Source organism: Ranitomeya variabilis, chromosome 1 (genome assembly GCF_051348905.1).
Source record: "Ranitomeya variabilis isolate aRanVar5 chromosome 1, aRanVar5.hap1, whole genome shotgun sequence".
In the NCBI taxonomy this organism is placed as follows: Eukaryota; Metazoa; Chordata; class Amphibia; order Anura; family Dendrobatidae; genus Ranitomeya; species Ranitomeya variabilis.
The window spans coordinates 116,620,763-116,645,399 of NC_135232.1; the positions used below are offsets into that span (position 1 = coordinate 116,620,763).

The 24,637-nt window shown below is 44.5% G+C and overlaps 1 protein-coding gene across 4 annotated transcripts in view; it reads right to left on the bottom strand.

The window, feature by feature from the left end:
- Positions 1-333: 333 nt before the first annotated feature.
- Positions 334-24,637, bottom strand: part of MARVELD2 (MARVEL domain containing 2) — a 33,414-nt gene continuing 9,110 nt past the window's right edge. For all 4 annotated transcript variants that reach the window (XM_077288140.1, XM_077288130.1, XM_077288148.1 and 1 more), the window contains exons 3-7: positions 23,317-23,358; positions 9,678-9,829; positions 8,868-9,039; positions 2,409-2,459; positions 334-1,017 (exon numbers count right to left, since the gene is read on the bottom strand). In XM_077288140.1, coding sequence (XP_077144255.1) covers positions 898-1,017; positions 2,409-2,459; positions 8,868-9,039; positions 9,678-9,829; positions 23,317-23,358 — 537 coding nt within the window. In that variant the 3' untranslated portion in view covers positions 334-897. The remainder of the gene's footprint in view (positions 1,018-2,408; positions 2,460-8,867; positions 9,040-9,677; positions 9,830-23,316; positions 23,359-24,637) is intronic.

The following is a 24,637-nucleotide window of genomic DNA, read 5'->3' on the forward strand; positions in this document are numbered from 1 at the left end:
AGATCGGAGCCTTGAAAGGTTCCGTCGCCCCTTCGTCCAGTAAAAAAGAGTGAAATCCAGTGTGCCTCCTACGGACACTAAGCTTGAACTGGGTCTCTGGAAGCCAGCATGAGGGTGTATACTGCAGGGGAGGAGCTAACTCTTTTTGTCTCAACTTAGTGTCAGCCTTCTAGTGACAGCAGCATAACACCCATGGTCCTGTGTCCCCCAATGTGGCGAAGGAGAAATAATCATTATAATTTGTTATAACTAACCACAGTTTGTTACTATGGCAGGGCAACACCGGCGGGCTCTTCAGCTAGTTGGGTATAAAAATAAACCATGCCAGCAATAAAAAGGGAAACTATAGACATTTTATTTGTAAAATGGAAAAATGTTACATCACTGATCTGTAGAAATTACATCTCATTATTACAGTGTATGCCTCAGAAATAGGTAAATGAAATGACAAGTGTTCCCACTAATTGGTCACTAATGTTTATTACAGATAATAAAAATAAACTATGAAAAAAGAAAAAAAAAATACAAAATATTTTTTTTATTACATCACTGCCCACATTACAAGTACTATTTATGAATGGATGTACACAGTCTTTCATATAACTAGCATCTAAACATTTTCACAATAAAATATTATTTACAATATAACATGTAAAATATTCTGCTCTGATTAAAGAAGATGTCCGCTCATATCTCACAATTCTTGCTGTCACTGAGACAGAACCTAGTGGATCCCATTATAATTTGAGGCCGTAGTCCATCTTTGGTGTTGGTTGCGTGATGGTTCCTGCACTGAATGGTGACTTTCGTTTAAAAAAAAAAATCCACAACTCAATTGTGAATAGAGTGAGAGAATATTGACATGACGCCATTTAAAGAAATTAATCTTCCCAACTGCTAATTAAATCCATCATTCCAGGTCATGACCTTGTCATACTCCTGAATCCTCTGCTTAATGTGAGAGAGCTTGTTCTTCAGGTACTCGCAGCGCTCCTTTTTCTCCAAAAATGTAGGATCCTATTAGGAAACAAACTTATTAGTTAGCCTGCATTTCACAGTTACGGCACAATCATTCACATGTTGTACAAAGGCCAGTGTTAAACACCCAACAATAAAACAGGCTGGATGCTCAAAGTTCATTTTGCGCTGAGAAAGAAGACAATGTAGTCTAATGTCCAACTGATATTATTGGAAAAGACAAATATAGTTCCATAGAACGCTATTTAAAGGGGTTGTCCACTACTGGGGCAACACCTTCTCAATCACCGTTTCCCCCAAGTAAAATAAAAGCAGCACTACCTCACCTCCAATACAGGCGCTGTTCCAGCAGTAACGGCACTGGGTCTTTCGTCTTGCATGACATGCAGTCAGTCAGGAAGAAGTCAGAGCTGCGGCTGCTCGCTCACCTCCTCCGAATCTCAGTTACGTCCCAAGGAGAGAAGAGTGAAGCAGCAACTGATTGGCTGAAGGGATCATGTGATAATGTCACGCAATCCCTAAGAGGGTTTAACAGTGTCAAGCAATCCCTGGGAGAGCCAGGGCCAACACTACTGGAACAGCGCTGGCAACGGAGGCAAGTATAACTGTTATAATTTTACATGGCGGAAACATAGGGATTGAGAAGGGGTTGTCTGAGTAGTGGACCATCCCTAGAAATATTATACATGTGCTATTTTCTAACCAACCACAGTATATTTCTATATTACAGCCAGTAACATATTGTTGTTGGAGATTCTTTTAAGCTGGGTAGACCAATAAGATTTCTCAAGGCAGGCCTGGATAAATTGTAGCCAGGCCTAAGAGCAGAGAACATACGTAGAACTCAGTTGAGCATTAATTACCACCCCCAACTCCTATCCTAGTAGCACCCCCCCACACACACACACACCATTACCGCAACCAGTCATATCCGTCCAGAAAAAAAACAGAAAAGGAAAGCAGGCTGCATTCAGATTACAATAATTGCTTTCATGAAAGGGAACCTGGCAGTAACAGTATCCCCGCATAAGCAGAGGTCGTGCACAGGGCTGGGTGAAATATTGAGAGGGATACAGTTTACATAAAAAAGTTAAATTTGGGCAAATTGGATTGGCTCCATGAGAGGTATCTGACAAAAGTTTTCACTGCCCTATCCTGCATCACCTTTTCTGGGTTATGTTTCTGACAGATTCCCTTTAAAGGGAACATAAGCACTAAAAAAAGGAAAAGCGCCCAGTCGGGAAGCCATAAAACAAGGTTAGAACGACTTACAGTAGCTGCAATTAATTTATTATGTAATTAAAATACCACAAATTACTAAAGTGGATGCAAAATGACACTTCTCTATGTTCAGTTTAGCAGATGAGTGAGGAAACCAGAATTTATTCTTGTCACTATTATTATATTCCATGTGCACTGAATATACTCACGTTCTTTTTCTTCTGATATTCCTGCAGAACCTTGGAAATTCGTTCATATTCCTGAAAAATTTAAGGAAAAAAACAAAAACAACAAACTTTAGTATACCTTCCCTCATATACAGAAATGGCTAATATTAGGTTGTATATCTAGCATTTATTAAAAAGATGCCATAGTGTAAATGCGAAATATGGAAATATACAACCACAACTTTGGAATTCTACGGTATATGTCTTTATTTCAGATATTAAGTCCTGTCCTAACAGCCAACATCAGAAGTATTACATAGACATAGGTGGAGCTCCGGAATTGATGCTATTAGTGGAAACAGTAATTAGTCAGCTGCTGTAATGTGAGCAGATGCATATTACATGTTGAGGCGTAATCTGGCGCTGGTAAACATCACACTCCCTACATAGTGATTACACCTTATTGTCACACGTGAAAAACAGCTGGAAACAGTCTTCGGGACTGTCCTGCGAGAACACGTATTACAGTGTGCTGGACTAGTAAAATGTTGCGCACTCTCACAGATCCATCGTTCCTGACAATATTACAATCACAATGAGATATCACGTGCATACTTTTTCCATATTACAGGCGGTATTACCAAATACTGTAGGCCTCGTCACCCTGCCTCTGCTCAGAGATGATGTAACTCCAAGGAAAATCTTTACAATGTTCCCACTATGATTAATTCATTACTATTTTTATATTGCTGGCAGGGTGGAGTTCTGTATAACATATGTATTGTTTCCCAAGAATTAAGTTGTAAAGCAAGGAGTCCCCAGTAATCAGCAGTTACTGCAGGGGAAAGCAGCCGGAAGTCACCTGGCAGTGGCTACTTCGGATGTGTAAAATCGAACATCATGGTTATGGCGAAGAGGTGTTGAAGTGGCTTTATCCTTGAGATTATAGGAGAGGGTAGGAGAAAATGAACTGATGAGACAACCCACTTAAAATATTTTTAATCTTAATCTTCGTTACAACATTTATTTAAAAAGTTAAAGTCATTGTCATAGACTCACACATGAACACTTGAATGGGAGACAAACATCAGTACTCGAAGGTAGCCACTAAACAAGGTACGGAGCTGCGGTGTTCCACTCCAAACATCCAGCCACAACACGAGCAGATAGCAGCTAATCGGTGGGACTGCCGGGTGTCTGACCCCCATCAATGTTATACTAATTACCAATCCTACAGTTAGGTCATCAATATTCAAGTCCTTGACCGCTAATTTAAAGTTTTCACACAACATAGGTTACTGAACAAAATTACTATTTGTGTTCTTATAGTTAAAGGGAACCGGTCATCAGAATAATGCTGCTCAAACCACGAGAACATGAATCAGACACTGACGGTGTGATTGCTGCCTGGTATGATTTACTCTGAAAAGCTGCAAAGCTCCAGAATAAAGACACTTTGAAAAGCTGGCCAGGGACTGTCCTTTTTAGAAACTCCAGAAATCTGATCCCAATTGCATATCTCAGCAATACACCTTGCTCTTAAGGTACCTTCACACGAAACGACTCTACAACGAGAACGACAACGATCTGATCGCTGCAGCGTCGCTGTTTACATCGCTGTAGAGATGTCAAACACAGCAGCTCCAGAACGACGCAGGAGCGATCCTGTGACGTAGCGGTGACGCACTTATCGTTCTCACAGGTCGTTAGCTCCATGTTTAACATTGCTGGCATCGTTGCTTTTGCTGTCAAACACGACGATACACGCCGATCTGACGACCAAATAAAGTTCTGGACTTCTAGCTCCGACCAGCGATATCACAGCAGGATCCAGATCGCTGCTGCGTGTCAAACACAACGATATCGCTATCCAGGACGCTGCAACGTCACGGATCGTTGTCGTTCTCGTTGTAAAGTCGTTTCGTGTGAAGGTACCTTAACTGTAAAGGTGAAATCTCTTTAAGGAATATTTCAATTCTTTAGCATTGTGATTAAAATCAGTTGTAGGCTTCTATTTCACTCCTCAGGTTTTTGTTGTGGAGACTATAAAACTGATTAGCTGAAAAATTGTGGCACTCCAGGAGTCCGGATGCCACAGCAGCAGTGCCTCCCTCACAGGGGGTAATGCCATGCCAGGAAGCAAGAAGGGATTCCCTTAACATATAACAATAGCATGCAACACTTTCCTGACTCCAGACCAGAAGGGGGAGCTCTAAACCCAGTTTCAGGGGAACTTCCCTGATAATTTCTGGTCTGGAGGCGGGGTTAGTCAGTCAGAGACAGAGAAGGAAGAGGAAGCAAGTGAGGAGAAGCTGGGGGATAGGAGATGCGACTAAGCTCTCCCCAGGACTGAGCGCAACAGACCAGACACCGGAGCCCGTGGTTGTGTGGGAACTGCATGCCCCGCAACTGAATCCGGGGAATAGGAGATTGCAGGTCTCCTGGCCACATCTGACTCCCGAAGGCACAGCAGCAAACTAGAGAGCCCAGAGTAACCACGAGGGAGTGACCTCAGGAAAAGGCTCAAGCTGCCTGCCATGCGGGTAGTGTGTCACCAAAAGGACAGAGAGGGACTTGAAGAGAGCTTAAAGGAAACCTGTCACCCCCAAAATCGAAGGTGAGCTAAGCCCACCAGTATCAGGGGCTTATCTACAGCATTCTGGAATGCTGTAGATAAGCCCCCGATGTATCCTGAAAGATGAGAAAAAGAGGTTAGATTATACTTACCTGGGGGGGCGGTCCGGTCCGATGGGTGTCGCGGTCCGGCGCCTCCTATCTTCATCAGATGACATCCTCTTCTTGTCTTCACGCTGCGGCACCGGCGTACTTTGTCTGCCCTGTTGAGGGAAGAGCAAAGTACTGCAGTGCGCAGGCGCCGGGCCTCTCTGACCTTTCCCGGCGCCTGCAGTACTTTGCTCTGTCCTCAACAGGGCAGACAAAGTACGCCTGCGCTGGAGCCGCAGCGTGAATACAAGAAGAGGACGTCATCCTAAGATGGGAGGCCCCGGAACGGACCGCGACGCCCATTGGATCGGACCGCAGCGGGACCGCCCACCCAGGTGAGTATAATGTAACCTCTTTTTCTCATCTTTTAGGATACATCGAAGGCTTATCTACAGCATTACAGAATGCTGTAGCTAAGCCCCTGATGCTGGTGGGCTTAGCTCACCTTCGATTTTGGGGGAGACAGGTTCCCTTTAAGGCAGCAAGAACCTAAATAACAATGCAGTAGGGAGGCTTCCATCCCCACCTGGCTAGGAGGATTCTAAACTGCTTCCAGGCTGCCCAGATCTCCAATACCACCTGTACCTGTGCTCCGGACTGCACCAACAATTAAAAAGGTAAAGAAACTACAGTCCCTGTGTCCTCCAATTATTCCTTCACCCCAACTTCCACAACCCCTCATAGACTGTTCTGGTAGCCCTAGGGCCCCACTCCACCTGTGGGGAGCAGGACCATCCTAGCTGCATCACCATCAGACCCAGCGGTCCCTTTAAGCCATCTATAGCCGAATACCACAGATGGCATTATGAAGAATCCCCTACAAACATTCCCTCATCCCTTTTAACCCCTTCACGACCTCTGCCCTATTTGTACTGCGGAGGTCGCATCTCTTCCTTTGATGCGTGCTCTGGTGGTGAGCCCACATCAAAGCCGGGACATGTCAGCTGTTTTGAACAGCTGACATGTGCCCGCAATAGCGACAGGTGGCATCGCAATCCACCCGCCGCTATTAACTAGTTAAATGCCGCTGACAGCGGCATTTAACAAGCGCTTCCGGCCATTGGGCCGGAAATGCGAGCACTGGTGACCCCCGTCACGTGATCGGGGGTCATCGGTGCGCTGGCATAACAACTAGAGGTCACCTGAAGAGCTCTATGGTTGTTGATGCCGGATTGCGGTGAGCGCCACCGTGTGGTCGGCGCTCATAGCAATGCGGCAATTCTACTACATAGGGGCGATCTAAGCATCGCTCCTATGTAACAGAGCCGATCAAGCTATGCCAGCTTCTAGCTTCCCATGGAGGCTATTGATGCATGTCAAAAGTAAAAAAAAAAATGTTTTAAAAAATATAAACGTTTAAATCACCCCCCATTCAAAATGAAACAAACAAACAAAAAATCAAACCTACACATATTTGGTATCGCCGCTTTCAGAATCGCCCAATCTATCAATAAAAAAAAAATTAAAAAAAATTAACCTGATCACTAAACAGTGTAGTGATAAAAAAAAATTAAAAACGCCAGAATTACGTTTTTTTGCTCGCCGTGACATTGTATTAAAATGCAATAACGGGTGATCAAAATAACATATCTGCACCGAAATGGTATTATTAAAAATGTCAGCTCAGCACGCAAATAAGTCCTCACCCAACCCAAGATCACGAAAAATGGCGCAATTTTTTTTTTTTTTAAGCAAAGTTTAGAATTTTTTTTCACCACTTAGAGAAAAAAAACCTAGACATGTTTGGTGTCTACGAACTCGTAATAACCCGAAGAATCATAATGGCAGGTCATTTTTAGCATTTAGAGAACCCAGCAAAAAAGCCAAACAAAAAACAGTTGTGGGATTGCACATTTTTTGCAATTTGACCGCACTTGGAATTGTTTTCCCATTTTTTAGTACACAATATGATAAAACCAATGGTGTTGTTCAAAAGTACAGCTCTTCCCGCAAAAAAACAAGCCCTCACATGGCCATATTGACGGAAAAATTAAAAAAAGCAAAAAAGAAAAAGGCAGGGTCTTTAAGGGGTTAATTGCTGTCGTGACCACCCCTTTAAGAACCGTCCGATCCTGTTCCGAGTACCCCACGGCCCTAGCGGGTGTTGCAAAGTTACTTGCAGTAATTATAGGACTTTAGGAAAACATAAAAATGGCAATCTCCCAATACATTTATATAGCGGCACTGAAGAGGACTCCAGCTAATGTGTATGGCTAAATAGCAAATCATACAAAGAAAAGCCATGGGTGTAGGCAGGGTGGAGGGATGATTTTTACTCCTAGAAGGCATTAGTTTTCTGACCGTGCCTGTTCTGCCGGCAGGAGAGCAGTCACCACCACGTTGCTTTGTGTGGTGAGCCACATTGATGAGACTGCAGTGATTATCATTACAGTAATACAATCCAGACTACTACAGCTCTGATCATGCCAGAAACATCCAACCTCTACAATGAGAGTTCACGCTGAATCACCAATAGGAGGCTCTGCTTAGTAACCTGGAACCCAAATATTACATACTGAGATATGACACTAAAGTCCCTTCAGTGAGGATCATGACCGTGATGTCATGCCACTCCTAGGAACGTTTGGAGAAGTTTTATCTTCAACTACTACCTAAATATCAAAAAAGCGATGTGCTGGCCTACAGAATTATGAAGGGTCAATTTTTAACAATGTACACACATTTATATTAAAATCTTATGCAGAAAAGTGATTTAAAGAATCTGTTAGCAGAATACAAGGCCCTAAACCATTTATGGTATATGAGCATGTAGCTTTTCCTAAGGCCACGTTCACACCTTCATTCCAAAAACCAGGAGTGGGTGAAAAATACAGAAGTGATGTGTTTCTATTATACTCTGATTGTTCCACTCCTGATTTTGGCTTACAAATACTAAGGTCAAATACTGACCAAATACTGATAGTGTGGACATCGCCTAAGACAAATCCAGCAATACCATTTATATGGGCAGTCCATTCCTCCGTTATTGAACAATCAGCTTGTGAATTGATCTGCAAATGAGGCTGAAGAGCCATTGTAGATATGAAACCTCTGTCACTCCAGCTCTATTCCCTGCCCAATGTTGCTTCCACCTGCTTGACGGACGCTCTTTTGCCTGAAGTCAGATAGACAGCCTAATTTGCATATTAATTAAAACACGTATTTCTCAGTAACAGAGGAATGGACTGACCATGTAAATGTAGTGCTGAATTTGTCTCTGAAAGAGTTAAATGTACCTACAGATAGTTTGGGTTGGTGAAATCATGCTGAGAGATTCCCTTTAATTGGGCGCATAGACATTGATAAAATTACTAGGAAATTCCTCGAATATCCTTGCTGCTTGTAGAGATGAGCAGTTCCCTCACACTCTACTAGAGCTGTTGATACATGTATAGAACATGTGTACATGTTACATCAGGTTCACCGCACCATCAATCACATTCTCAGGGTAACACAAGATAGGATTAGGCGTGATCTGGTGTGATATTGCTTGAAACCCATGAATCATAACAGAAGAGCCACTCAGCAGACCAGAGAACTAGCTGAAATCTCAAAACGTTTCTACCAAACAATGGCTTTTCTCATCGCCAAGTATAACATCCTCTGGGTTAGACTGATTAACCTTTTAAAAATGACTTCCTGCAGAAATAATCTACTTTAATAAGCTACTTTGTGTTGTGGATATAAAGGGTATTTAGACATTTATAGCTTATACATCAGAGTCAATAAGTGAATAACATACTTAAGAAATATTTACAATGTTAAACTTATACTCACGTAGTCATTTTCTGGGTTTCTGGGTAACTTTTTCATTACCGCATCTAGTTCACCAAACTTTTTCATTACCGCTTGTACCTCTGCTGATAACTCTTTGTACTCAGAATACTGGTCATTAAACACAGCTTTATATCGGTCGCGCTCATCATCGGATTTTATTGCCTGGTATTTCCTATTATAAAAGAAAGAAAACACTTTTTTCATAGGGAACTATCAAGGCTTTAATTGTAACAGACTAGAGTAGGGTGCCCTAATTTATTGAGGTGCACATCTAAAAAAAAATAAATAAATAAATAAATTTGAGGGGCGCATCTGTGGGTCGTCCATACACCAGAAAGTGGAATTTATGCCAACTAAGAGCTGGGGTATATTTCAGCTATGATGTACACTATTTTTCTGGTGTACATTAGAGCTAATTTGCCATGAGGTGTTAAACCATGCCCTTGTAGAGATTGATTTCTGCGCAAAATAAGCTAAAAGTCGCAAAATGTCTCATAAGTATCATCTACAACTTTTTAACGTCAGAAAACAGCCATTGAGTGAATGATACATTTTCCCCAGTCTTTCCGTTTTGGTATGTTCTTGGTATGTTCTTTTTCCCCACAGTTATCCCCAAAGATAAGACTTTAAAAATCCACGATACAAAATATAAAGGAATAGCACTAAACACTTAAAAAAAAAAACAGCCTATAAATTTGTTTGAAGTGTTTAAAAACACCCAAAATTGTGTGTAAAGGAAGCCTTACTGAAAAGTAGAGATCAACATAACAAAATCCTTTCCATATAAGAAGCTCTGTGCCCACTACTTACGCCACATAGTCCGGCATGACAATGGGCTTCGGAATATGTCCTGCTGGAATGTACCCGCTTACAAGTTCAGGTCTCATTTCGGGAGGTTGTTTAGCTCTTTGCTTTGCTGGGACATCAGACGCTAGGTGGTCATTACCAGCAGAGGCGTCACGCTAAAACAAAAGCAAAAGCATGAAAGGAAAGGTTGGTGATCACTGTAGTCATAAAACATGTGTCATTTGTGTCTTCATATTAGATCTTTTAATGTTAGAAAGACCAAAATGAAGTTTTCTACCTCAAAACGAGAGAGCTTTGATTGGATGAGCCCTAATTTGACAATTACGCACTTTCTTGCAGATACCCTTAGGGTATGTTCACACTGCATTCATTTCCTCTGGCAGCTGGGATTTTAGTGTGGCAACCACACCGCTTTAGTAGAACGCTCTTAACCTGCAGACTAACTTCATTTCTGCAGGCTAATCACATTTTTTGACACGACAGATCATGTTTAAAGTTTTTTCATCGTTTTTATAGGTATCTTTATTGGAGTTTTCTTTTTTAAATCCATGAAGAAATGAATAACGCTCTTGCATATTTTTAGGGGAAACCGCTTACTTTTGATAACTAATCTGAGAACAGCATAAAGTAGAGACAGAAACCCCGCTTCTTGCGATGTGTCACTTACTGGGCTGCTTGCTATAGTTTAGTTATAATCTCCTGCTGATGAAACAGATTTTGTCTAAAGGACTAGCGAATCCGCTGTTGCGTAGTCCTCTGTATAATCTCACCCACACCACTGATTAGTAGCTTTCTGCCTATGCACAGAGTACACAGAGAGCTGCTCAGCAGTGGTGCTGGCGGGATTACACAGCATTTCCACAGTGCAAACCACAGGAATGAATGCACAGTTTAGTGTGGATATTCCCACTGTGCAGATTACACCGCAGATACATCGTATCGACTTACTCAAAGGGCAGGTACCACAGGGCGCATATTCTGCATTTTACAGTATGAGTAATCTGTGCACACGCTGCAGAGAATATCTGTAGCGTAAATTGACTTATGCAGATTTGGAATCCACAGAACAACTATGGAGATTTGCCATTCAGTGCTCTGAAAAAGTTGTGTAATAATCAGTAAATGCTGCAATACTAAATAGAATGGTTAACAAATGGATAGAAAACACCGCATGTAATGATGATTGACCTAAACCCAAAAGGCAATAAACTGTGCCCAAGGCTGAAAATAAGCGAGGATTAGGCACACTTGTGTCAGAGGCGTGTCGTTTACCACGAAGCACTGGTTCTACAACTATATAACCACTTTCTTGAAGCAGCCACAAGAGGGAACCACAGCTGAGCTCCACGTTACATTCTAACTCTGCTCAAATCTGACTGCATCTTTCTTGAATTTGCAACTTCTCCCTAAACCCTGACACATGGGGATTCATGAAATTGAGATTTATAGCACTGTTTGCACAATGAAAAGTTACATTAGTTGCCCCTGAGCCTACCTGCTTCATGGAGGAACAAAAAAATATAACCAGCACTATTACTGATAACAAAAAATATAAAGCATGTCTTTAAGGTTTTTCTTTCCTTAAAAACATACCAAATGTATTCATTTATTTTTCTTTAAGTCAGTTAAAGAGATTTACAAGAGAGAATTCCTTGTCCATTCTAGATAGGAAAGCTACATTTGAGCTCAGTTTAAAGGGAACCTGTCAGCAGGATTGTGCACAGTAACCTACACACAGTGTCAGGTCGGCGCCGTTATACTGATTACAATGATTCCAGGTTGATGAAATCCTTCTTGTGGTTGTTGTTTAATCTTTATTTTCAGTTTTCAGTTAATGATATGCTCGTGCTCCGGGACGGCCTGTTGGGGAGGTCTTCATGTGGTGCTCTGATATACTCGTGCTTCGGGGCGGGCCTATCATTAACGCAAAACTGAAAATAAAGATTAAACAAACAAGCACAAGACAGATTTCATCAGTCCTGGCATCATTTTAATCAGTATAACGGCACCGACCTGACACTGTCTGTAGGTTACTGTGCACAATTCTGTTGACAGGTTCACTTTAATTACCGTATTTTTCGGACTATAAGACGCACCGTACCATAAGACGCACCCCAAATTTGGGGTGAAAATTGCAGAAAAAAAGATTTTTTATAAGATGGGGGTCCGTCTTATTGTCCGAATTTAAGATCTCTTACCTGAGGGCAGGCAGTGGCAGAGCAGGGTCACAGGAGGCATGGTGGTGGCAGAGGTGAGGTGATGCGGAGGTGCGGTGGGAGGAACGGCGTGCACCTGAGCAGGGTCCCATCCTGCTTAGGTGGGCGACGCCATGGCCTGGTGTCCATGGGGAGGTTGCTGTGGCGGCGGCAGATGTGCGGTCACTTCCTCAGGTGGCGGCGGCCAGGGTCTCTTCCACATTTGAGGTGACGCCACATCAGTAGTGAAGGAGAGCAGCAGAGCTGGGTGAGTCACGGTTTTCCTGGTGGTGGCGGGCTTACCGGCATTGTGGCGGCGACAGAGGTGCGGGGATGATGTGGCGCGGTGAGCTGTATGGCGTGAGCAGGGTCCCGTCCATATTTGAGGTGAATCCGCGGCCCGGTATTGATGGAGAGCAGCAGAGCTGGGTGAGTTACAAATTTTTCTGGTGGCGGCGGCCATCTTGCTGAGGCCGCGCGTGCGCAGATTCACTACTCTGCGTCCCAGGGCTTCAGGAACATGGCCGCGGGAGGTCGCGCGTGCGCAGATGGAGATAGCGGCGGCCATATTCCTGAAGCCGAGATCTCAATCTGCGAACTCTGCTTCAGGAAAATAGCCACCGCGATCTCCATCTGCGCACGCGCGGCCTCCCGCGGCCATTTTCCTGAAGCCCTGGGACGCAGAGTAGTGAATCTGCGCACGCGCGGCCTCAGCAAGATGGCCGCCACCGGAAAATACCGTAACTCACCCAGCTCTGCTGCTCTCCATCAATACCGGGCCGCGGATTCACCTCAAATATGGACGGGACCCTGCTCACGCCATACAGCTCACCGCGCCACATCATCCCCACACCTCTGTCGCCGCCACAATGCCGGTAAGTCTGCGTTCCAACTATAAGACGCACCCCCCATTTTCCTCACAATTTTTTTGGGGAAAAAGTGCGTCTTATAGTCGGAAAAATACGGTACACATTAGTTAGTAGTCTGCCTAATGATTGTTTGGGCGACCGCAATCTTTCACCCAACTCTCCCATACACAGCATCACTCGACTCTACATACAGCACAATATGATTAGCAGTTGAAACTGAAGAGCTTGGAAGCCCCCCATACTAGTCAGCTCATCAATTTTGGCCGAACTTTATCCAATCTGTATGGGGGCCTTAGTGCTCGTTCAGACATGAGATTTTTCCACGTAGTGTGGATCACACTTTGATCAGAGTTTGGTCAGAGCATGGACCAAGTTTTATCAGTTTTTCTTGGACATGGAGAAAAAAAAAAAATATATAAAAAAACCTCCACCTTTTCCATTCTGACAGTCCTTGAAAATCGAACCACACTCGAATGTCCAAGTGGAGTCCAATTTTTTCACACAACCATAGACTTGTATTGCTGATTTTGATCCGACCCTCAGATCAAAATATGACATGTCTCAGAGGACCGCATGGTTCACGAAAAATCGCAGACATGTCACAGTACGTGAAAATCAGAAATCTGAATGAGCCCTTAAGGTCTTAGTTTCCTAAACACAATCCACGCACGTTTTTACAAGTCCTGGTCTGACAACGGTCTACTGACCCGAACTAACAGCTCCACAGATTCCTATAAACTGTTATTTCATAAAACTTACTCGAGCCCACGCACTGACATGAAAATGGGCCACAAAGGTCTTGAAAAAGGCAACTCCATTTGGCATTTATTAATCTCATGCCAACAGGCATAGATTTTATGTCCCTATGTAAGCAGATAACAAGCAGACTTTTAGCACACATGTTGTGTATGCACAAATAGTGTAGCTCATTTCCTCTAACCCAAATCTAACACTGTACTAAACCAAACAACAGTATATATTATATATAAGTATTTGATACAATAAAAAAAAAAAGAACTTAATATTTGGTACAGAAACCTTTGTTTGCATTTACAGAGGTCAGACGTTTCCTGTACTTTTTGCACACACTACAGCAGAGATTTTGGCCCACTCCTCCATACAGATCTTCTCCAGATCTTTCAGGTTTTGGGGCTGTCGCTGGGCAACATTGAGTTTCAGCTCCCTCCAAAGATTTTCTATTGGGTTCAGGTCTGGAAACTGGCTAGGCCATTCCAGGACCTTGCAATGCTTCTTAATGAGCCACTCCTTAATTGCCCTGGCTGTGTGTTTTGGGCCACTGTCACGCTAGCCCAACTTCAATGCTCTTACTGAGGGAAGGAGGTTGTTGGCCAAAATATCACAATACTTAACCCTGTTCATCCTCCCTTCAATATGGTGCAGTCGTCATGTCTCCTTTGCAGAAAAGCACCCCCAAAGTATGATGTTTCCTCACCATGCTTCACGGTTGAGACTGTTCTTGATGTTGTATATCTCCTTCTTCCTCCAAAATACAGAGAGTGGAGTTGATACCAAAACGTTCTATTTTAGTCTAAGCTGACCACATGACCTTCTCCCATGCCTCCACTGGATCATCTAGATGGTCACTGGCGAACTTCAAACAGACCTGGACATAATGGTGGATTGTCCATCTCCTATGTGACCATGCATATGTTTAGTTTGGGTGTAATTATGGAGTAACAGTTCATATTGCCTTCTTGTCCAATACATTAGGTTCACTGCTTAATATTCAAAAGTTAATATATAATAGATGATTTCTTGATGGAAAAGCCGAGATCAGTGTTATTGATATATTGCACAGATATCCTCAGTTATGTGGTTCCGCCAGCCATGTTGGCAGGTGGCTGCTTGCATTGAATTTTGAAAACTTAATAAAAATGTATTGTAATAAAAAACCCAGACCTGGACATGTGCTAGAGTGAGCAGGGGGGACCTTGCATACCCAGCAAGATCTCTTTAGGTCATTGACCAGGTCCTCCCGTGTAGTACTGGATGGATTCCTGACCTTTCTCAGAAACATCTTTACCCCACGAGGCGAGATCGTGACCACAGATCATTTCTCTGTTCTCTTCCTTTTAGCTGTTGTATTAGTCAGTTTTGCATTTTGTTATTGCTCTCAACCCTTGAGGTACTGTACAGTAGCATGAGGCGATGTCTACAACCCACAGTTGTTCAGGTAGTGCGGCTCATACACTATGGCCCATCAATGCGAGCTGTGGCAAGAATTGTAGCTGTGTCTGTCAGCACAGTGTCCACAGCATGGAGCAGATACCAGGAGACATGTAGGGGCAGTAAGAGGGCAACAACTCAGCAGCACTACCGTTACGTCCTCCCTTTGTGCAAGGAGGAACAGGAGGAGCAATGCCAAAGCCATGCAAAATGACCTTCAGCAGGCCACTAACATCCATGTCTGCTCAAATTGTCAGAAACAGACTCAATGAGGGTTGTATGAGAGACAGACGTCCACAAGTGGGTGTTGTGCTTATAGCCCAAAACAATGAAAGGTGATTGGCACTTGCCTGAGAACACCAAGATTGGCAGACTCAACATTGGCGCCCAGTGTTCTTCACTTATGAGAGCAGGTTCATACTGCGCACATGACAGAGTCTGGAGACTCCGTGGAGAACGTTGTGCTTCCTGCAACATCCTCCTACATGATCGGTTTGGCAGTGGGTCAGTAATAGTGTGGGGAGGCATTTCTTTGGAGGGCTCCATGTGCTAGTCAGAGGTACCCTGACTGCCATTAGGTACCGGGATCAGAACCTTAGACCTAATGGGAGACCATATGCAGGTGCAGTGGGCCCTGGTTTCCTTCTGAAGCATCAGAATGCTAGGCCTCATGTGGCTGAAGTGTGTCAGCTGTTCCTGCATGATGAAGGCATTGAAGCTATGGACTGGTCTGCCCATTCCCCAGACCTAAATCCAATACAGCCCATCTGGGACATCATGTCTCGGTCCATCCACCGCCGCCACATTGTACCACAGACTATCCAGTAGTTGACTGATGCTTTAATCCAGTTCTGGGAGGAGATACCTTAGGAGAACATTCGCCACCAAATCAGGAGCATGACCATGTGTTGTAGTGAAGTCATACAGTCACATGGAGATGACACACACTACTGAGCATCATTTCCTTGTCTTGAGGCATTTCCACTGAAGTTTAATCAGCCTGTCATTTTATTTCTCACTTTGATTTTCAGTATCATTCCAAATGCAGACCTTCATGGGATATTAATTTTAATTTACATTGATAATTTTAATGTTTCATTGTTCTCAACGTAACTACAGGTGCTTCACACAAAATTAGAATATCATCAAAAAGTTATTTGTATGTCAGTTCTTCAATACAAAAAGTGAAACTCATTATATAGAGTCATTACAAACAGAGTGATCCAATTCAAGTGTTTATTTCTGTTAATGTTGATGATTATGGCTTACAGCCAATGAAAACCCAAAAGTCATTATCTCAGTAAATTAGAATAAGTAACAAAAAACACCTGCAAAGGCTTCCTAAGCATTTAAAAGGTCCCTTAATCTGTTTCAGTAGGCTCCACAATCATGGGGAAGACTGCTCACTTGACAGATGTCCAGAAGGCAGTCACTGACACAATCCACAAGGAGGGTAAGCCACAAAAGGTCATTGCTAAAGAAGCTGGCTGTTCACAGAGTTCTGTATCCAAGCATATTAATGGAAAGTTGAGTGGAAGGAAAAAGTGTGGTAGGAAAAGGTGCACAAGCAACCGGGATAACTGCAGCCTTGAAAGGATTGTTCAGAAAAGGCCATTCCAAAATTTGGGGGAGATTCACAAGGAGTGGACTGCTGCTGGAGTCATTGCTTCAAGAGCCACCACACACAGACATATCCAGGACATGGGCTACATGTGTCACATTCCTTGTGTCAAGCCACTCATGACCAATAGACAACGTCAGAAGCGTCTTACCTGGGCCAAGGAGAAAAAGAACTGGACTGTTTTTCAGTGGTCCAAGGTGTTGTTTTTGTAATGAAGATTTTCAACTGACAATTTATTCAGTGACATCTTGGATGTGGCATTTTAGTGTTCCCTTTATTTTTTGAGCAGTATATAATTGACTCACAATCGGTCTGGCTTCATAACTGGACAGGTTGATTTCACAGATGTATGACTGACTGGAGTTACATTGTGTCATTTAAGTGTTCCCTTTAGTTTTTTGAGCAGTATGATGTATGATTGATATAGATATATATATATATATATTTATTTATTTTTTATTTTTTTTTCGGTATATTGTTTTGCTGTCACAATTTAGGAACAATTTGCGATTCACTTCACACAAATCACCTAAAATGACCACCACCATTTTACACATTGCAGAAGACTTGCATTAGCCAGTGTAGTTTCAGATTACCCTGGCTTGGCCTAGCAGTTTGCCGCATTAAAACCATCACATCAAGTTATAGTACAGTCAATCAGAAGGGACTGTGAAGCCTGTCTAAGAGCAAAGCTAAGGAATGGAGCAGCCATTTTGCGTTAAATCTGGTTGGTGAGAGGACATCACAGATCACAGTTTAGCCATAGAAATAGACAGTCAAAGTCATGAAGTGCGGAATAAAATTGTGCAGATAATGTGTAATAGCACCTTTCAAATAAATAGGAGTGGATCTGTAGTACTCCACTACGGCCACTATGCAGTTGATTGGGCTGTGTAGTTCTGCTCCGTAACTCATCCGGCTGCCAAGAACAGCTGATCGTTGGTGGTGCTGCAAACACACTGTTCAGATAGTGATAACATATCCTATGGCAGTGGACCTTAACCTTTCTGATCTTGTGAGCCACATACAGTTCAGAGAGAAGGTCGTGAGCCACATACAGCTCTGAGAGTGGATTTGCGAACCACATCCAGCTCCTGCCCTCCTAACAGTACTGCAACCAAAGCTCTAAATATGGGAATAATGAACATAACCAAAGCTTTTGAACAGAAATCATCCTGAAGCAGTATGCAAAGATCCAGGTGTTACAACAACACCCTTATTACATCCAGCTTCAAGCACCTCCTCTGACCAGTAGTATCATCCTGCCTCCAGCGTACCATACCTAAACTATCTCTAAACCCCCAAGACTAGTAGATGTGCATCCAGATCTGCTTTGTTATGCAGGGCTACTTACAAAGTTCACCATTTTGAGATGTGCTCTTCATACCTGTTTGCCAGATCTGGAGCTAATGCAACAAGCTGGCAGACAGCCGCGAGCCACAATTTATGGGATCGCGAGCCACATGTGGCCCCCGAGCTACAGGTTGGGGACCCCTGTACTATGGACAGGCCATCAGTAAAAAATTCCAGGACAACCACTTTAATTTTTCTTAAACACATATTCTTAGACTAGATGGTGGCCCGATTCGAACGTATCGGGTATTCTAGAATATGCATGTCCACGTAGTATATTGCACAGCCCATGTAGTATATTGCCCAGCCCACGTAGTATATTGGCCAGCCACGTAGTATATTGCCCAGCCACGTAGTATACAGCACAGAGCCACGTAGTATATTGCACAGCGACGTAGTATCAGTGGCGTAACTACAAAGCTATGGGCCCCGGTGCGAACTTCGAAATGGGGCCCCCCCCCACATTCCCCTAGATACGCCTCGGACTGTTGCAGGAATCTCCTGCACTGCAACATGGTGTCCAGCACAGCCCGCACAGTGGTATATAGAGCCCAGCCCGCACAGTGGTATATCCAGCACAGCCCGCACAGTGGTATATAGAGCACAGCCCGCACAGTGGTATATAGAGCCCAGCCCGCACAGTGGTATATAGAGCCCAGCCCGCACAGTGGTATATAGAGCCCAGCCCGCACAGTGGTATATAGAGCCCAGCCCGCACAGTGGTATATAGAGCCCAGCCCGCACAGTGGTATATAGAGCCCAGCCCGCACAGTGGTATATAGAGCACAGCCCGCACAGTGGTATATAGAGCACAGCCCGCACAGTGGTATATAGAGCACAGCCCGCACAGTGGTATATCCAGCACAGCCCGCACAGTGGTATATAGAGCACAGCCCGCACAGTGGTATATAGAGCACAGCCCGCACAGTGGTATATAGAGCACAGCCCGCACAGTGGTATATAGAGCACAGCCCGCACAGTGGTATATCCAGCACAGCCCGCACAGTGGTATATAGAGCACAGCCCGCACAGTGGTATATAGAGCACAGCCCGCACAGTGGTATATCCAGCACAGCCCGCACAGTGGTATATAGAGCACAGCCCGCACAGTGGTATATAGAGCACAGCCCGCACAGTGGTATATCCAGCACAGCCCGCACAGTGGTATATAGAGCACAGCCCGCACAGTGGTATATAGAGCACAGCCCGCACAGTGGTATATAGAGCACAGCCCGCACAGTGGTATATCCAGGACAGCCCGCACAGTGGTATATAGAGCACAGCCCGCACAGTGGTATATAGAGCACAGCCCGCACAGTGGTATATCCAGCACAGCCCGCACAGTGGTATATCCAGCACAGCCCGCACAGTGGTATATCCAGCACAGCCCGCACAGTGGTATATCCAGCACAGCCCGCACAGTGGTATATCCAGCACAGCCCGCACAGGGGTATATACAGCACAGCCCGCACAGTGGTATATAGAGCACAGCCCGCACAGTGGTATATCCAGCACAGCCCGCACAGTGGTATATCCAGCACAGCCCGCACAGGGGTATATAGAGTACAGCCCGCACAGGGATATATACAGCACAGCCCGCACTGGGGTATATAGAGCACAGCCCGCACTGGGGTATATCCAGCACAGCCCGCACAGTGGTATATAGAGCACAGCCCGCACAGGGATATATACAGCACAGCCCGCACAGGGATATATACAGCACAGCCGGCACAGGGGTATATAGAGCACAGCCCACATCTCATCCCACCACCCCCGATAATGGCCCCACAGTCCGGTTAAAAAGAAAAAAAACACTCCTCACCTTTCCTTTTGCCCGCGCTGCTCGTCCCTGCTCCTGTCTCGGTGGCTGCAGTCTGCGCAGGACACAGCAGGTGCGCGATGATATGACGTCATCGCGCACCCGCAGTGTACTGTCAGAGGCAGAGCGGGGAATGATGGGAGAGGGAGCGTCAGCAGACGCTCTCTCCGACATCATTGCATTGAACTATACCGGTGTCAGACGCCGGTATAGTTAAATGCGGCGGCAGCACTGGCGGGGGGCGGGGGGGGGAACAGTACAGCGGGCGGCCCACTACTGGCACCGGCTCTTCTGGCATTTGCCAGAAGTGCCCGATGGCCAGTCCGGCCCCGCAGGTCAGGGGCCGGCCCTGGGCCCCTGACCTGCGGGGCCCGGTCTCAATGGCGACCGCTGCGACCGCGGTAGTTACGCCCCTGCGTAGTATACAGCACAGAGCCACATAGTATATTGCCCAGTGACGTAGTATATTGCCGAGCGATGTAGTATATTGCCCAGTGACGTAGTATATTGCCCAGTATACAGCACAGAGCCACGTAGTATATTGCACAGCGACGTAGTATACAGCAGAGCCACGTAGTATATTGCCCAGCCACGTAGTATATTGGCCAGTCACGTAGTATATTGCCCAGCTACATAGTATATTGCCTAGCCTCGTATGTCACAGGTTAAAAAATAAAAATAAACATATACTCACCTTCTGAGGGCCCCTTGTAGTTCTGTCGCCTCCTTCTCGCGCAGGACCTGTGATGACGTCACGGTCACATGACCGTGACGTCATGGCAGGTCCTTCTCGCATACCATCCTTGCCAACGGAACCTGCCACTAGCATGGACCAGTCACCGGAGCGTTGCGAGGAGCGGGAAAGGCGACGGAAGGTGAGTATATAATGATTTTTTTTTTTATTATTATTATTTTTAACAGATGTTTTTACTATTGACGCTGCATAGGCATCATCAATAGTAAAAACTTGGTCACATAGGGTTAATATCGGCGGTAACGGAGTGAGTTACCCGCGGCATAACGCGGTCCGTTACCGCTGGCATTAACCCTGTGTGAGCGGAGTATGGAGCGGGTGCCGGGCACTGACTGCAGGGGAGTAGGGAGGGACTAATCGGACTGTGGCCGTCGCTGATTGGTCACGGCAGCCATGACAGGCAGCTGGCGAGACCAATCAGCGACTTGGATTCCATGACAGACAGAGGCCGCGACCAATGAATATCCGTGACAGACAGACAGACAGCAGGACAGACGGAAGTGACCCTTAGACAAATATATATATAGATTTCTAGTAGATGATTCTGGTGCACAGTACATTATGATATATACTTACTGTACATTTCCTGTTTAGGTTTTGTTTGCAAGTAGTAATTACTATTATAGGACTAATGTTGAGTGTGCAATGAACAAGAAGCAGCAGGCTTAGCGCATTCCACGGTAAGCCCGTCTCCCACTGTTGTGCTGCACATTCCTACATGATTACATTTCTCATGTTCCGGTATGGGCAGTCCTACCTATAATAAGCTACATAAAAGAAACACACTAATGTTGATCTACTACTAAATGAAATGTATGAAACATATGACTGCAAGCACTGAATAAGGGTGCGTGTCCACGGTCCGGATTGACGGCGCTTTGGATGGAGCGGGAAAACCCGCTCCGCCCAAAGCGCTGCCCCCTTCTGTACGCACGGTGATTCCAGATGTGTTCATTGCACAAATCCAGAATCTCCGCACCTCATACATAGGACTGTGTTATTTACCTTGCGGAGACCGAGTGTAAACGCAGGGCCGCCGGATTCGTGTTCGCACGCATAGTGGAGACGGGATTTCATAAAATCCCATCCACTATGCTGTAAAATCTGGACGCTGCGGGTTTGAGGCTGCGGCTGTACGCAGCGTTCAATCCACAGCTAATCCGGATGTAATCCGGCCCGTGGACACATACCCTAAGGATTACATTGGACGATCGTAAACTATATATTTTTTTAAAAATCTAGTATTTTTATAAAATAGTGGGTAAAGCATCAATAACAATTCACTAAGCAAGGTTGTTGGAATATGTCAATTTAAAAGGCACAGACAAGTTACTTATGTTAGTTACATTATAGAGGAACCCTTTAAGGCGACCAGCTCTCCTGACACATCAGGCTTTTTTTTTCTTTTTTTTAAATACGGTAAATATTTGCGTTCTCCATTAAATAATTCTGTAGAATCTTTTCAGAACTCGGTATTGTGCCGTTCTGCTGTTAACCCTCTCAGAAATGTAAAATAGACAAATGGGTGTAAGCAGTGGGGCGTGTGTCTCTCCACGGTGATACTGTCCAATCATTGTGGCCGGTGTAAGATTTTGGGAGAACCCACCTTCTGACAAAGGGGAACAGCAACACCCAGTTGTTCATTCATTCATAAAGTTCTGAAAGGAATAATCCAAGAACATCACAATGCAGAGTTGAGAGAAAATGGTTCCAGAATTGTTATTTCATGGAAAATACAAGAATTTACTAAAACATATGTCAGGAGCTAAACAGATGAAATGTGAGGATGCGCCCACTGCATAGTTAATGAATGTGTCACAGTATAATATGATTAGGACAGTGTTAAGAAGCAAATCACACATCGATACCCGCATAACTAACCATGCAAGTTTCCCCAGACATACCTCTCTATGTACTCCATATGTGCATTGTATCTCACATACATCGTGGTGACATATATCCCGGCAGTAACATATCATTTGCATCATGTCATGTTCAACACCACGAAGCGGCCAGATGTGGATACCTAACAGTCATTCATAACACTGCACTTCTGCAAAGTCCAGCAGAAGATAATCCCATCTGTGGCCAAATTGTCCATGTGATCATACGTCATGCGAAGACGTGATATTACCCAAAAGTTTACAATGCAAAATTGCATCTGTAAAATTCTGGACAATTCACCTGATAAACCTACACAAAGAGGCTCCAAAAGGAATGAGGAATATACATCATAACTCCTGCAGAAAAAAGACGTCAATAGAGCGCGCCCAGCACTTGTGCAATGCACGGTGAATCCAGCATTACCGAGTGATCATCTTACTCTGATCCTTTGCCAAACATAACTCTGCCTTAATCAGACAGATACATTATTCAAGAAAATACCTTCATTGTGTTTGAAACTGTTAAACTGTAAAGCGCTGCGGAAGATGTTGGCGCTATATAAATAAAGATTATTATATCTTACTAGGCAATGCAAAGAATTCACAATATAATCACCATCTTATTTCCATACGTAAATATGCTTACAGTTTTCTTGCTTGAAAAGTACCTGTAGTCAAAAAGGAAGCTAGCACTGTGGCTAATGGACACTTACTAGTGATGAACGAACGTGTTTGGATAAGGCGAGATGTGAAACATGCAGGCGCGGGGACTCAAATTTATAATTCGAGAATTCTCGAAGACACTCGGTTAGCACCCAAGCATGCTCGGGTAACACCTTATCTGAGCATGTTCGCTCATTACTATTGCGCTCACAGCCACCCACACTACCACATCCAACATTTCTGCCTGATCCGATAGTAAGGTCAATAATATGGACACTTTTTTATATATTATACGTACCAAGACTTTATGTGGGTAATCACGTGAATCATGCGACTTCATCTGCCAAATAGAACACAAAATATCAGGTTATTTCATCCTGAATAAAAAGTAATAGTAACAATTCACTGTGCTGATATAAACGAAAAACATCACTAAGGCCAGATTCATCAAGCAGTTTCTGACAATTTTCTGGTGTAAAACTGCTTTAAATATCCCAATTTTTTTCCAAATCCAAAGTTGAGCGAACAATGTGTGGCTTTTGGAGTTTTTATTCCACTCTCAGCCAGCTTTGCCAACGTGTCAAAATGTGGGTGTCACTCAGGCAGGTTGGGCCCAGCAAGCAAGCATGCATGCATGCATGCATGCATGCATGCATGTATATGGGAGAGACAGGAGAAAAAGCTGTAAAGATACAGTGACTTGATTGGGAACACACCCCCGCAGCCCAAGAAACTAACACTTAAAGGGATTGTTCAATACCAGGACAACCCCTTCTTGATCTAAAGGTTTGCCCCCATTGATGCTGTTCCAGCGATGTCAGCACTCGTGGTCCCGGGGCTCTAGTGCGGTTTTTGTGACACGTGAGCCTGGCTCCCAATCAGTGCTGGCGTCACTGTCCCAAACCTTATACGGTTAGGTAATGAAGAGAATGTGAGCGGCAGCCACAGATCTCCCTACCTCTTCATTACTTAACCGAATGAATGCGGGGACAGCGACACCAGCGCTAATTGGGCGCCAGGATCTTGTGTCGAGCCCCAAGAATGTCAGTGCTTAAACGGCGCCAGCATGGGTGGGGAGTATAAGCTTTTTTTTTATTTTACCGGGGCCAAGCATGTGGTATGAGAAGGGGTTGTCCCAGTAATGGACAGCTTCTTTAAGAATACTGGGTAGAAGCACTGCATTGGGCACAGAGTGCATTGGCATGCATCATCAAGTTTAAAGGGAACGTGTCAGAGTCATGATGCCCAAGCCACCGGCAGCATGAATTACTGCATGGCTGCACAATTGCAGTCTGGCATTTCTTTCTTTTTACAAACCAGCCAGGATCCATATGAAGGGTCCCGACTAGTCCAGCGCAGCTCCCGGACAGCTTTTATCAACACCACTCTATTTGATTGACAGGTCTCTCCCATGTGTATACATAATGGGGCAAGAGAGTTTCAGAGAAAGATATACCTGGCTGCAGTCGCACAGTGATTGATTCCTGCTCTCCTTGGTTTGGGCAGCACTGACCCATTCACTTTAAAAGGGGTTGCCGGCATTAGAGTAAAAGCGCGACTATGTGACTGCAGACTTGTGAATCCTCACATCCTGCACACTACGAATATTCTCCGTGATC